Source organism: Fundulus heteroclitus, chromosome 7 (genome assembly GCF_011125445.2).
Source record: "Fundulus heteroclitus isolate FHET01 chromosome 7, MU-UCD_Fhet_4.1, whole genome shotgun sequence".
NCBI classification, from domain to species: Eukaryota; Metazoa; Chordata; class Actinopteri; order Cyprinodontiformes; family Fundulidae; genus Fundulus; species Fundulus heteroclitus.
The window spans coordinates 38,178,404-38,194,722 of NC_046367.1; the positions used below are offsets into that span (position 1 = coordinate 38,178,404).

The window sequence follows — 16,319 nt, forward strand, 5'->3', positions numbered from 1 at the left end:
CAGTCTTGTTTTATTCACTACAACAGCTGCCACTGTAGTACCATATAAAAATAAAGATTTAATGACCTCTTATAAATGACGATACTTGCATTACAATAATTGAAAGTGCAAACAGGGGCCAGTATTATGTAGATTTCCCTTTCTTTTCAGGTTTTAAACTTAAATACAGTATTGAGGAACATTGAGAAACATAATTAAAATTTTATTATAAATGCAGCAGTGGCCAATGACTCCTACATTTAGCATATGTTAGCATATGTGTATTCAGTTTGGTCTGCAGCAGAATGCAGACTGAACCTTAAGAAGAGCCCCAGAGATTCAGTAAATGAGAGAATAAAGTCAAGAGAAGTGAGGCCCTACGGCTGATTATTTTATCCAAACTCCTGGCTGGTGTTCAGAAGCAGCAGATTACAGCGGAGGGAATAAGGCCGCAGAGGGAAATCAGACTGTTTTTCCCCGACTGTCACTACTCCACACCGTGTTTCCACAGTGACAGAGCGTGGCAAAGGAGGCTGAGCGCTGCCTGGTGGTTTAACATACCGCAAGTTTGCCATATGTCAGGCCTTCTATGACAGGATGTTGACGAGGTTTTTTTTTGTCTAGGAAAAAAATCAACAGTGCGTTTGTTGCTGCTGTCAGCGTTACTCTAGATCAGTGGTTGGTTCCCAATTAAGGTCCTCAGGACCCACTGTCCTGCGTGTTTCAGGTGTTTACCTGCCTCCAGACACCTGTCTAAACAAACTGGTAATGAAGAGGCCTCTGCAGCCCTGATGGCAGATCACAGAAGGAGACGTCACGCAGCAGCGCACTGTTTACAGAAGTAATGGGGAATGTAATTGTTTCTAGAAGTGTTCGATAAAGTTTTGTTTAAAAAAGAGAACTTGAAAAATAAAAAATGTGAATACTGGAGGGGATATTTCCTTGTTATTATTAGAAAGCTGCTGAGCAATAGGAGCCGACAAAATTAAGACCACATCAAAACAAGACAAAGGTAAGAAGAAAGCAGCACAGCTATTAATGGTCTATAATGGTCTTTATGGAGCGCTAACAGCTACTGCTGTGTGTGGATGTAGTGAGAGCCAGGAGAGTGACGTAAAAGGCGGATAAAATGCGACATGACCGTTCAGACTGCGGACGCTTTGAAAATATCCGACACGTATCTGAACTGGTACCACATATAGAAGTGGTATAAATCTGATAAATGTGTGCGAAATCAGGCCCGGCACTGTCCCCTCAAAAATAAAACAATAAATATTTGCAAACGGAAGCGGTTTTTAGCACAGGCGAACCTGGAAGTCGACCAGGGCGGCACTTTTTTTCAATGGCACATAGGGGACGACACGAGCAGTTAAAAAAAATAAAAGAAATTAAAAATAATCTGCGCCCCAGAAGCAGGTTTCCATTATATATCATATCACTGTGTAAGGAACTGCCGCCCCTCGCGGCTGCAGGCGCCCTGTTTGCTGTGAGGAGATCCTGCAGCCCTGCACACTCCTCAGAGTTGGACAGGTTGGAAGAATATATGCTGCACTATTGGTATAAGCAACATACTAATAGTAGATATACCAATAAATCTGAATGGTGATATCAATTAGAAACAGCTGTTTCTTAACACGGGCTGCACAGTGGAGCAGTGGGTAGCACTGTTGCCTTGCAGCAAGAAGGTTCTGGGTTTAAGTCCAACCCTGGGTCTTTCTGCATGGAGTTTGCATGTTCTCCCTGTGCATGCGTGGGTTCTCTCCGGGTACTCCGGCTTCCTCCCACAGTCCAAAAACATGACAGTTAGGTTAATTGGCCTCTCTAAATTGTCCTTAGGTGTGAGTGTGTGCATGAATGGTTGTTTGTCCTGTCTGTCTCTGTGTTGCCCTGCGACAGACTGGCCAGGGTGTTCACCGCCTCTTACCCGGTGAACGCTGGGGATAGGCACCATGAGGGATTAAGATGGATGGATGTTTCTTAACACTGTTTTTTAATCAATAGAATAAATGCATTATTTTTTTTCTAAAGCTTTTAGTTTGACATTTTGCTTCAGTAATAAAAAGAAAAGTTATTTAAGTGCTTTTTCACATCTTTACCAAGGGTGCCAATAATCCTTGACTGCAGTAAACAAACCCAGAAATAAAATCTGTTTTTAAGCACCAGTTCTGTTCAGAGCTCACAAACACACATTAGCCCATCCTCCATTTACAGCAACAATATAAATAAAGGCTTGATTTTTTTGTAAAAATAAATAAAACTAAATAAAATAAAACCAGGCCTCCTTTACCTGCAGACACATATTTGAGCTTTTTACCAGCAGACAATTTGATCTGACCACACAAAAAAAACAGACATGCGTACGGGAACGGTCAAATGAGACGTTTGTCCTCATGACAGCACAAAGAGAAAGCTGAACTCAGATTGTCTGGATTATATTTTCATGCTCAAACTTGACCGCATGGTACTGAGTGGAGTTAAACTGCTGAAGCCTCCATTATTAGGCGAGCTCTGCTTCTGTTTGCACACGGACACTAAACGGGATCAACTTGGTCAGCCTGTTGTACCCTAATGAGAGCCTCATACAGGCCCACGGAGAGCTGGGCTGGCAGACAGAAAGCGGATAAGGACGACGGAGCTCGGGATGCGGTAAAAGGTTTGTGTGCGCCGGCGTGCCTGACATCAGTGAATCTTGATGAAAGAAAGTCACATGAGACACCTGATGACGGCAGAGGCTGCGAGTGAGACAAAGACAGGTGGTCGAAGTAAATGATCGATGTAATTAGTGGAAATGTACAGCATTCATCGGGCAAAGAGAGGGTGAACTGTGGAGCTTAGGCAGTTTAAAAACTCTCCAAGGTGCTATACTTCCACAGGCGGTGAGCAGATGGTCAAAATCATATCAGGGCAAAAAGCTCCTTCAGTCCTTGTGTTGCATGAACCAAGGTGTACTTTTAATACCAGAGGCTAAAGCAAGACACTTTGGAATCATCTAGTTATTCGTACTTCAGTTATCATGGTCATTTCGGTGTAAATATTACTGCTTAAATGTGCCTGTTTAACTGTTTACTTGTTAAAATTGTAGGACTGACATGAACAGTTAGGCAACAAAGTTCTGCGTTGGTATAACAGGGGGGCTCTGTGTACATTAGTGACCAATAGGACCAGTCAGAAACCAATTACCAATCAGTCGTTTCTTTTAAACTTTAAGAGCTGCTGTGTATGCTCATCTGCCGTCATCTTTAAACACCAACAGTATGACTGAAAACCTCCAGTCAAGCTTTAGTACCCGTCGTGGCACATAATCAGCTCTGCAGAAACTCTAATAGTCTACTGCCTTTTAACATTGGTTAAGCTATTGTTTCAATTTGGTGGAATTTAAGTCCAGTATTTGACACTGGGTATGCCAATATGCTTTTAAACTGCCTTCAAGAGAAAGCTGGGATTCATCTGCTTCAGTGGGTCATGACTTTTTATCTGGTAGATGCTACTCTGTAAAACTGGCAAAACCATCAACTGCATTAAGTTGTGTTGTTCCACAGAGATCCATTCCAGGCCCAGCTAATTTCACTCTAAATGTGCTTTGTTTGTTCAGAATCCTATAAAAATGTAATATTTTTTACTGTGTTATGCAGCTAACACACAAGCCTAAACCCTCTTTAGTCCAGCGGACCCAGCAGCAGTGAGATCAACTCAGTAGTTTAATAAGGATGTAAAATCCTGAATGTCTAATCAAGTTGGAGATGGTCATGTTTTAAAAACACATCCCACTCAGCACTCCCATCATTTAATCTACAGATTCAAACCAGGTGTTTTTCAATAGTAATAATAGTAATATTACTATTACTATTACTAATTTACAGATTCAAACCAGGTGGTTTTTAATAGTAATAATAGTAATATTACTATTACTAATCTACAGATTCAAACCAGGTGGTTTTTGACCACTGGCTAAGGTTTGATAATCACCGTTTTCGATGTCTGAAACATTTTTTCTAACAGCCCAGAAACATTTAAAACCTAAAGCTTAACCAACAAACAGTTGAACCAGTTTACAAATAACCACAATTTGGCAGCCGGGTTCTGAACTGGAACAAAAAAAAAAAACAGACAGAATCACTCCTATGTTACAGTCTTTCCCACTGGCTTCCTCTAATGTATAGAACTGATCTGTACTATACAGTATTTAGATAACAAACTGTACAAATCGTTAACTGCTTTCCCACCATGTCTAATGCTAAAGCACATAGGTCATCTGAACAGTATTTTATATTTTATATTTCATATCCTGATCCAGATGAGTCATTTGGGCAGGTTTAGCCTTTTCTCCAGCAGCCCCAAAGCTGTCAAACAGCCTGTATGAAGTGTTTTGTTTTTTTTTTTTTGCTTAAAAAACATTTATTGTTATTGATTTTTTTAACTGTTCAGAATTGTATTGTCCTTTTTCAGTAATTGGAATATTATCAGTTTTGCTACAGTTTGTGTCCAACGCTGCCATAAATAAGGTTGGATTTTGTAGATAAATCCAAAACAAACTATTCTTAAGTGTTGCCTACTTCGTCGATGGTGAGGAGACCAGTGAATAACTACAGAAAATGCTTTGCATACCAACAGAGAAACACAGAGCTCATGGTGAAGGCATTTCTCCTCTTGTGGGTTTGATTGAGTCAACATGAAGTGCTGGAAGCCGGTAAAGAAGACCGCAGCGAATGAGTTGCATAAAACGCCGATGATGTACAGGTGTTTGTGGGCGAATGTAGCGCTGCTGCTGAAATAAATGCTAACCTGCTAGCAGTGACTGTGACAGGTTCTTGCTACTTCCAGCGTGCCTACTACCTTGGATCACTGCAGTCTCTCTACCTACTGATCCCTTCTCTTATTACAAAGTACAATGCAGTTCAAAGGCGTTTATGTCCAGAGGATGGCCCTTTCCTTTTGGTCCAAATGCCAAGTATTTGCTCTCTTCTGTATGTATTATACTGAAGGTTTGTAGGCTTATTTGTGGGCCTTACATGTTTAAGAGACCCTAAATGGAAAAAGTAGAATATGACAACCCTTGCAAAGCTGTGCAAGAAATCATTAAATTGAACAAATCTTTTACTGCAGTAGCATAATCACAATGGAAATAGAGAAAATAATCTTTTAATCTGCCAGGATCTATTCAGTGGTTTTGTGGCAAACAAATATTCCTGAGATTTCCTGATAAAAATGTGCTCAAATCAAAGGCTGGATTCTTCTAAAATAGTTCCATTTAAGATGATACTGCTACAATTAAATCTTAATTTATTGCCTGGAGTTCATGTGACTTGTATGTGAAGCTGGAGGCCAACTCACCTCAGTGCAGAAAATATTATAAAACCGATTTCAATCAAAAGTGAATGCAATGGTTGTTTGGTTACAAGTTATAAAATGTTACCCTTTTAGTTTGTTGCTGACAGCTTATATAATATACTTATACTGGGTAATTTTCGAGCAGTGTAGGTGTTGTCAAAGCAGGAAGAAAATGCAATTTTTGTCATCACCAGATTCGTAAAGAGAATACAACCAACCACCAAACAAACAAATCTTTGTTTCACATTCAGGATACCAAGACATCAGATGGTAATGTGTTAATTCTAATACCCTTATTACATAATTATCACGCTACAGTAATCAGTAATTGCTGATTAAATGTTTGTGCAACAGACTTGAAATGTCAGAGTGCCTTCTAAAGTCCTCCGATAAAGCATCATTTGTGGCAAACAAATACTCCTGAGATTTCTTGATAAAAATGTGCTAAAATCAAAGGTTGGATTCTTCTAAAATAGTTCCATTTAAGATGATACTGCTACAATTAAATCTTAATTTATTGCCAGGAGTTCATGTGACTTGCATGTGGAACTGGAGGACAACTCACCTCAGTGCAGAAAATATTATAAAACAGGTTTCAATCAAAAGTGAATGCAATGGTTGTTTGGTTTCAAGTTATAAAATGTTACCCTTTTAGTTTGTTGCTGACAGCTTATATAATATACTTATACTGGGTAATTTTCGAGCAGTGTAGGTGTTGTCAAAGCAGGAAGAAAATGCAATTTTTGTCATCACCAGATTCATAGATTGAATACAACCAACCACCAAACAAACAAATCTTTGTTTTACATTCAGGATACCAAGACATCAGATGGTAATGAGTTAATCGTAATACCCTTATTACATAATTATTACGCTACAGTAATTAGTAATTGCTGATTAAATGTTTGTGCAACAGACTTGAAATGTCAGAGTGCCTTCTAAAGTCCTCCGATAAAGCATCATTTGTGGCAAACAAATACTCCTGAGATTTCTTGATAAAAATGTGCTAAAATCAAAGGTTGGCTTCTTCTAAAATAGTTCCATTTAAGATGATACTGCTACAATTAAATCTTAATTTATTGTCAGGAGTTCATGTGACTTGCATGTGAAGCTGGAGGCCAACTCACCTCAGTGCAGAAAATATTATAAAACAGGTTTCAATCAAAAGTGAATGCACTGGTTGTTTGATTACAAGTTATAAAATGTTACCCTTTTAGTTTGTTGCTGACAGCTTTTATAATATACTTATACTGGGTAATTTTCGAGCAGTGTAGGTGTTGTCAAAGCAGGAAGAAAATGCAATTTTTGTCATCACCAGATTTGTAGATTGAATACAACCAACCACCAAACAAACAAATCTTTGTTTTACATTCAGGATACCAAGACATCAGATGGTAATGTGTTAATTGTAATACCCTTATTACATAATTATCACGCTACAGTAATTAGTAATTGCTGATTAAATGTTTGTGCAACAGACTTGAAATGTCAGAGTGCCTTCTAAAGTCCTTCGATAAAGCATCATTTGTGGCAAACAAATACTCCTGAGATTTCTTGATAAAAATGTGCTAAAATCAAAGGTTGGATTCTTCTAAAATAGTTCCATTTAAGATGATACTGCTACAATTAAATCTTAATTTATTGCCAGGAGTTCATGTGACTTGCATGTGGAACTGGAGGACAACTCACCTCAGTGCAGAAAATATTATAAAACAGGTTTCAATCAAAAGTGAATGCACTGGTTGTTTGATTACAAGTTATAAAATGTTACCCTTTTAGTTTGTTGCTGACAGCTCATATAATATACTTATACTGGGTAATTTTCGAGCAGTGTAGGTGTTGTCAAAGCAGGAAGAAAATGCAATTTTTGTCATCACCAGATTCGCAAAGAGAATACAACCAACCACCAAACAAACAAATCTTTGTTTTACATTCAGGATACCAAGACATCAGATGGTAATGTGTTAATTGTAATACCCTTATTACATAATTATCATGCTACAGTAATTACTAATTGCTGATTAAATGTTTGTGCAACAGACTTGAAATGTTAGAGTGCCTTCTAAAGTCCTCCGATAAAGCATCAAACAGAAACGTATAGAGGGATTCACAAGGACAAACACTCCCCCGACCTCCATTTATTTTAAAAATAGATCAAAAAATGTCTGGGATCGCTGGAAAAGTGCATCCACTGAAAAAGTTTAGGGCAAAAATGACAGGACTTAAGATATTTACAGTAATTCTCACCCTGCATGTCAACACGAGCCTCGCAGCACAAAACTGAAGTCAGTCACAAACTGCACGCTCCCTCAGAGAATGCTACCTCTCAGCCACTTTAACCGGTAATGTATTCAGAGAGCAGCCAGAGGAGTGGCGCCACTTTAAAAGCTCCGGCACACAAAAGCAAACACATCTGCATATAAAAGCGTTCAGGTACGCGGACGCACACTCACACCCTCCCACACCTCCATCCACTCGCTCCTGAAGCTGATTATGGCACACTGTGACTCAGCGGGAGGGGGGGGGGGGGGGTCACGGTTGAACAACTTCATGTTTTCAGCTGCTGTGACTTCATCCAAGTACAACAGGACGGTGGAGTAGCTCTAAATTTACTGAAAATAGATTTACGTAACGCTCGCCGAGAGGTTTGTTTCCAACGGTTCCAGCGATCATCCCTAGTTTGATCTCAGTTGCTGTGAAGCTGCTGCAGAACCGTTTCAGCGCACTTCAGCAACATGTTGATGGTTTGTGGCGTCTGATTGTTTAGTCCAACACGGCATCTTTTCTGCTGCGTCACGGCACATCGGACTCTGATGGAAAGAGAGAAGGGTAATGGAAATGTAAGGTGCTGTGACAGCATCCAGCAGGAGGCAGGGCACCGCGACGCTTATGGCGCCCGCTCCACCGCAGACAGCCGCTGAACATCATCTGTGAGCCACTAATGAACCTCCTGCTGGAGCAACCTGCCCCACTGTCCGATGCCATTACCCGGCTGGCCGCAGCGCCACCAGAGACACGCAGAGAACTGGCGTTTCAGAACTGAGCTGTGAGCGACAGCCACACGTTTACCTGCACTTATGGTGTAGAAGTTTTACAGATTTTACGACGCAACAATGTTGGCTGACATGATGGTGGACTAGGAGGAAGATAATGTCTTGGCAGTATAATAAGTGCACCTTTCAATTTTATGTAACTGGTCATTCATACCCGAGAGAAATCGGGTAAAAAGAAAAAAAAACAACCCAATTACAAAATGTGAATGGATGAAAAGAACCTTGGTACCTTTCTGTCCACTAGTAAAGGAATTAGCGACTATGGCTAAAGAAAATGAAGATAAACACATTTAAACCAAGATAAAACGGCACAATTTTCATACCAATCTCACAATGGGATTTAATCTTTAAGCTTAGATCATAACATCTGATCAGAAATATGCTTTACCTCCTTCAGAATGGTTAAAAACCCAATATCTACCACTAAATCAATACAAGGTTCTTGATAAAATGCATTATACAGGACAAAGGATGTTCAGGATGGGTCTTACATGCACCAGCATCTGCTCACACTGCACAGATAACACGCACCATGATTAGAAGCTTGATGGTTCTGTCCAGAAGTTCTGGCTTCAGGTGTAATACTCCAGGATGTGTAGATGCACTGAATTCAACATCCTTTATTGTCACCACATGTTACTGCGGTGAAATTCTTTTCAGGACATACTCCGGCTTAGAGCGCACACAGAAACGGGGCAATAACGAGCCGATTCCCAAAAACAGGGATCGTTTTCCATGTGGGGGCCACAGACATTCTTTCCTTCATCATCGTCGGTGTCACCTATGGTAGCACGACACGATGCCTGGACCGAGGTCGCACAGACAGCCCGACTCCACCAGGACGGCTCATTAATAGGAAAATAATGAGCCTATAATTATATAGGAAACTTTTGACCAATCTGTATAATCTGATTGAATTTAACTTTGTGCCTTGAGATGACATGTTTCATGAATTGGCGCTATATAAATAAAATTGAATTGAATTGAAATTGAATTAATACGTGCCATTGCCAGAAGGTTTGCTGTGTCTCCCAGTACAGTCTCAAGTTGGTTCTAGGAGAGCTACACAGGGCCGTCGGAGGTCCTTAACCAATCAGCAGAACCGGTATGTGCTCCTTTTTGCAAGCAGGAACATTATTGCCCTAAAGTGACCTCCACTGGGCCACTGGTGTGGATGTCTCTGACCAAACCGTTCTATCCGGACTTCATGAGGGGGGTCTGAGGGGCCGACGGTCCACGGCTCCGCCACCGTGGAGCTCGACCGGCATTTACCGGAGAACGGCAGAACTGGCAGGTTCAGCACTGGCGCCCTGTTCTTGTCACAGGTTCACTCTGAGCTCACAGGGCGGATGTGAAAGGTTCTGAAGAAGCTACGGGGAACGCCGCCGTGCCGCGGTCATCCTCGGAAAAGAAATGACCGCGGCAGCATGACCAATCCTGACTCCCCCAGTATGTTTGTTACTGGAGGCCAATTTCTACTATATAACGATGGTACGAACGTAAAACAGTGAGTGGGTATTATTTTTGAATGACAGCACATAGTCTTATAAAACATTCATGATCTTTGAACCTTTTAACAATATGTCACATTAAAATCACAAAGCTCAAGGGACTTTTCTCTTTTTACGTGAGACTAACACAAAGAAGTGCACAGTTGTAAAGTTGAAAGAAAAGCTTACATGGTTTTCCATGTTTATTTCAAATAAACCACTAAACCCACTTACCTCTGACACCAAATAATCCCATAAAAAAACATTTCAATGAATTGGAGTTTGAGAGGAAAAGTAAAGAATACTAGTTTTCTGCTAATTTATTATCCCCTGACTGCTCATTTGTGCACCAATTACATACAGTCTTATCATGTTTAAATTTGACCTGTTTTGTTAATATACTGTAAAATTTAGAGTGGAGAGCAAAGAAATTATTCCATTAAAACAGGAAACACGGTTTCACTGCGTAAGAGATGTTAAAGCATGAACAGTATATGCTGGATGAAACCTTTCTGAATGCACGTACGCTTCCCACATCAATAAGGAAACAGCCACAAAGGGGGGGGGGGGGGGCAGCATCCAGAGATCTGCTTTAATACGCTGATTTGATTTGCAAACCGAAGCTCCTGCTGTCTACTGTAGAGGCACCAGATTTAGCAGCAGTGCGTGGCCGAGTGCCTCTTCCGTGAATACAGCTTTGGAGTATCCAGTCAGAGCCACTGTGTTCCCAGAAAGCCCGCTTCAGCCCACTACACCAAACTAAAGCACTTTCTATTATCACATTCCACCACCTACAAAGGCGAGTAAATCCCACGGTGTTTCAGAGCAAGCTGCAGCAGGCAGTGCAGCGGCTGCATGGCGATGATCTAGTTTAAACGTATATATATAAAGGCAGGGTAGCCACAGGAGCAGAGATATGAAAGCTATTAGCAAGACCATAGCATGCAATGTCAAAATCTACCATCCCTGCTTTTAGATTCTCCTAATTTGATGATGAAAAGGTGAACTACAACCATCCTGAATGTGCCTCACCTTGTCTCTCAGATGATGTTCTGCTGCATCGATGTTCAGCGGGTCATCAAAGTTCAACAGGTCCTGCAGAGGAGGCGAATCAGGGGTCAAAAATAACCCCAGAAATTAAGAAAACGGTCAAAACATTGAGCAAAAAATATATCAATGCTTAACTACTTGTGCCCAGAGGCTCGTTAATGTTCTGTCGTTTTATCATCATACTGTCCGGGCTCAGCTTTTCATCCGCTGGGTCAAATGTTGTTAATTAAGAAAAGCTGTTGTGGGGAATAAAATCCGGTTTAACAGGGCCGACTGCGTGCAATGTCACCTCAGCGGCCGTCTCTGCGACAAACTTAACGGTTTAATTACACGGTCGCCTTAGAGACGCCACAACCAGAGAGGCAGGCGCGCTATTACAGAGATAACAAGCAGGGCGGCCTGGGAGCTTACTCCCTAACAAAGCCGTGAGATTTAGGCCACATTTCAGTCGCTTTTATCATGGTGAACACAGCGCTGACCTCAGGGTAAGAGCTGATATTTTCAACACAGAATCATTTAAAGGTTCATAATGAATAATAGGATGTGGTATAAAATCAGCTGATTTATTATGCTGCTTGACGCTTGAATAATAGTCTGGTTTCTGGATTTTCATCTCTTCTTGTGTTGGCTTTTAAAAAAAAATTAACAGGATCACAAAAACCTATTTTTAACAGTGAATTGTATCAGTAATGTTACTTTTATTATTCCTCTTCATCTTAAAGAGAAATAGAAAGTATTAGTGAGGATAAGCGGGGCTATTAGGAATCCTGAGCCAGCTGGCATCTCCAAAACATAACGTGCGATCTCATTTTCTCGGTTCGACCTCCAAGTTATATCAAAGTGTTTTTTTTTTTCAGCACGAGAAAAAAGATTTTTCCCCTCAAGTCAGAAATCATGGTCTCAGTACGTCTTTAAAAGAGGGATTAACACTGGCAGTGACCTTGTTTTATTTGTATTTGAGTTCAGAATGACAGCATGTAAATACAACGAGAAACTTTAGCAGTCAAGATTTACTGGGTGTGCAAATAATTCTGTGACTGGATAAGTGATCTGTGAAAAGCGAGGACATTTATTGGTGTTTACACTTATAGCTCTTCAATGGCCTGTTTGAGGACTGAAGTTTGGTTTAACAGGCAAACTATAACAATGAATTTGGAGGGTTTTGATAGTGATGGTTTAAATTAGACTTAATTGTGTAAATTTTAGCTTCAATGAAAGGTGGAGTGTTTAGAGTAAAAGTTTTACTTACAGTAAACAATGAGTTCAATCCCCAGACAACATCCTAGGAAAGAAAAATATAAAAGAATAAATGATCAAGATAAACCAAATATACATAGCCATAAAAAGTCGGTTTACATTTGCGTAAATTCAATGATCCCAATTAACATAGATATGAATTTATGTGCCGTTATCGCTCATTTTCACCATTAGACATCAAACTACGGCTTCACGATTTCAGGGAACCATTCAACTGCGGCATAATTGTTGAATATCGCAGTGACAATGTTGATTGCAATCAACCCACATCTTCCTCCCTTTTCTCTTTCTATTCATCCTGATAATTTCAGCATTCCCCTCAAGCTTTACCATCCTGGTCAATGAAATATATTTAAGGTGTGGGCAACAGGGACAAGACACAGATACATGCCTGCAGTCACTGAACGCATTTATCGTGCATTCAGAGCGTGAACGCATGGTACTGGAAATACAGTTGATACAACATCGACAACTGAAGTTGATCATATTGCATCACTCAATGTCCATTTAGTTTCTTTTTCTTTTACAGAAAACTGAACAGGCCCCGTTTGTTGTGATATTCTGCACTAAACGGCAAGGCTAGATGCTATTAGCAGTATAATCAAATTACAGTCACATTCAATATAGAATGTTCTCTGCATAATTCTGCATTCTAACTCTAAAAGGCCAGTGTATAACCCACAAAAACAGAGAAATCAGTTCCTTTACCATAGCCTGCAAACACAAGAATCAGAATCAAGTTTAATCGCCAAGTAGGTTCGCACTTACAAGGAATTTGACTTGGTATTGATGGTGCAGACAAAAAATAAGAATACAGTAAAATAATAAGTAAAAGGATATATACACTGAAGCTGCAATGTAACGCAGAAGATTGTAAGTCCTGAAGAACAAAGTTCTTTCAGGCCAGGACATTTCATACTTCTCCAAATGTCTTCATAAGGGTCTCCCACTTCAGACCTCTATATTTCTCTGACACCACACGAGAAAAAGGTTCTGCCCAGGATATGCTTCAAGAACAAGCTGGAAAAACAGAATGATGCAACTTTGTTGTTGTGGGGTAGACCCTTCTGTCGGGAAAATTAATTTATCTGTTTTTGCCGAGGATTTAAAGATGTTAAGGGACAAGTTCCCAAATAGACGTGGTGAACTACTGTGTGCATTATGGATCTAATAGAACTGGAAAGTCAGATCGACAATTAATCTGCCTATAACAGTTGTTTTCTCACGTTTCTGAGGTCAGAGTTTATAAAAAAAAAAAAAAAAAAAAAAAAAAATATCTTCAGGATGAATTTTTATTGATGAAGTAAAAAATTAGAAAATCGTCCTTCCACATACTCATGTACCACAAAAACACGACATTTTTACTTTTGAAGAATTTAAAACACAGTTTTTAAAGTTTTTTTTTGTCCAGACAAGGGTATAGATAATAGTTAAAGCAAGTTAGTTGTGCTAAAGACGAGTCCACTTACACAGAATTTTTTATTTATTTTTTTTAAAGCTAAATTTCATTAACATGCAGCACAGACAAAGCAATAACCTTCAGAGACATGTCTTCATTTTTTTAGCTGCATGCTCTTGTCCATTTCTGTTATTAAATGACCTCCAGTTCCTGTGGGTTCTGGCTTCTTTTTTTAGCAGCAGTTGCAGGCGGCAGGACCTGAACACTGAACACCAAAAACAAACGTTTTCATCACCTTTCTGATTTGCATTACCCAAGAATATCTATACGCAGAGACAGTCCAGGTAAACAGCATTAATTAAACAACACTGACACAATGATCAAGCATAAAATAAAGACTGAGAAACAAAAATCTCAAGGATTATTCCTAAAAGCAGATGATTATTTTTTTAAAATAACAATTACTGTTAATGATTAGACACCTTTTTAAGTCACTTCTAATTCATTTATCAAATGTAGCAGTGGTGCTCTGAAGATCTCTTTTGTGCTGACAATAATAGAGACACTTTCACACTCAATGAGACGGTTCATAGAAAGGTCCAGCATGCTCTCAGGCACGCAGACTGACCAAACACTTTTCAATAACAAAAGACAAACTATGTGCTACACAGCAAAACATTAACCAAAAAACAAACAAGCCTCCTGTGGTTGGAAGATTGCTTTTATTTGGTTTTTATAAGATGTTCACCAAACTTACAAAGATTTCTCTGTTTTTCCTGTAATGTCGATGCAATTCCTCCAAATCAAAAGTAGACACGGAGAAAATCATCATTATGGTGACATTCTAAATCAAAGTGATTCTCTGGTTGAGCATTTTGAAGGTCCCTACTGCACTTCCACACCTTATCAGCCATCGCTTCATGAACTGTGGTTTCTCACTTAGTTTGAATTTGATCAAGTTGCATTAAATTAGACTTTATAAAAAGACAAAAAGGAAAAGGAAGAAGGTAAGCTCATGTTTCTCATGAGTAAATCCCACGCTTAATAAACATTCCCTCCTCAGCAATCCTCTGCAAAAAGCAACCATTCAGGATGAGGGTCAAAATGCAACCTCCATCTTTACAACCCATAACTCTGTGACCTTTCCTCTTTAATCTGAGCAGAAACCTCCATTCGACAAATCCCATCATTTACTATGGCATGTTTTATTTATAATAAAAAAAAACTGTTCAAACTACATTGTAGCTGCAAAATATTGCATTTGTGTATATCCTGGTAAATAAAAGTGTTTGGTAAAGCACAATTAGTCTCTCCCAGTCTAGAAAGGGCATCAAATGTTGCCTAGCTCTGTTTTTCCTGTAACTTTAGTCTGTTTTATAACTTTAAAAACTTCTTCACAAAACCTAATCAGACAAGCTGCATGAGCTCAGATTAAATAAATACAATTAGCAATACAGGCATATTATGGTGAAAAGGAGAAAAAGTTTGCACTTGTTGTGTGGGCTGCCGTAGAGGATAGCGGTGACCAGAGAACAGGGACAGCACCACCCACTCAACAACAGACAGTCTGCTTTGCAGCTTTTGCACTTTGTTTTTTCACACATATTTCCCTGCACTCTCCGTGACACTCGGTGACGCACATGAGCTCCAGCTCGGCCGCTCGCACGCATACGACCGCGTCCACACCTACCTTTGAATAAACACAGGAGCACTTTTCCAGAGTAACAACAGCCGACAGGAAAGGCAACACGTCCATGTTCCTGTCAAGAGCTCAGCCTCATTCAGCTGCGACACTAATCCACACTCGGAAACGAGTCTTGATGGTCGCTGAATCGTCTCGTGATCTTCAGAGAAGGAAACGTGTGGCACCGGAAAATCCCGTGCAAAGAATATTCATCTATTGGAGTTTAATTCCAGTATTACAATGTACAGCGTCTAAAAATGAAAGACACGTGAACTTAGACACCCATTAGGGACTACACTTCCTCAGAGCGCTGAGGAAGGCCTTAGGGTCTGTTCAGCAGCTGACTGAGCAGCTCTCCATAAGGTGATTGAAACGGGTCAGGATATCATCGTCCTTCCTTTACCCCCCATGGAGCACATTCACCAGTCTTGATGTCGCATTGAGGCCTGCATCATAGTGACAGACTTTACACACCCTACTTGTTCACCATTCTACACTGCAAAAACAGAACTATAAATAAGTAACATTTTCTTGAAATTAGTGCATTTGTCCCTGATTTGAGCAGGTAAATAAGATTATCTGTCAGTGGAAAGAGTATTTTTACCCCTAAAATAAGATACTTAGATATAATGCACTTGAAATAAGTTAATAGAGATGAGTTGTTCCTATTTTAAGTGCAAAAATCTTATTCCATTGGCAAATGATCTTATTTACCTGTTCAAATCAAGTACAAATATGCTACTTTCAAGAAAATATAACTTATTTTTAGTTCTGTTTTTGCAGTGTACCCTTCAGCACATTGAACAGGTTTCTTATGACACATACTGCCAGAGGTATGGACAGTTTTGACCCAGCAGAGCTGAATTATCTCCCCTCAGCCCTAACCTGACTCTCGCCAGATGGGTTTCATTCCTCAGAGCTCCACACATCCATCTGGGATCGCTCCGTAGGAGATGTATTTCAGAAGGAGGGGCTTCATCCACAATCCTTGCATATGATTGGATAAACCCCTTGGTCCATCATCGTTACTGACGCCCTACAAGCCCTTTAAAATCCTTCTGTTAGTCTATAAATCCCTG

General features: G+C 39.9%; 1 protein-coding gene across 1 annotated transcript in view; it reads right to left on the reverse strand.

Annotated features, from left to right (window-relative positions):
• The window catches only part of ube2f (ubiquitin-conjugating enzyme E2F (putative)), a 60,870-nt gene that overhangs the window by 11,942 nt on the left and 32,609 nt on the right, over positions 1 to 16,319 (reverse strand). The window contains exons 8-9 of the mRNA XM_036139594.1: positions 12,150 to 12,182; positions 10,883 to 10,945 (exon numbers count right to left, since the gene is read on the reverse strand). Of these exons, the coding sequence (XP_035995487.1) occupies positions 10,883 to 10,945; positions 12,150 to 12,182 (96 nt within the window). The remainder of the gene's footprint in view (positions 1 to 10,882; positions 10,946 to 12,149; positions 12,183 to 16,319) is intronic.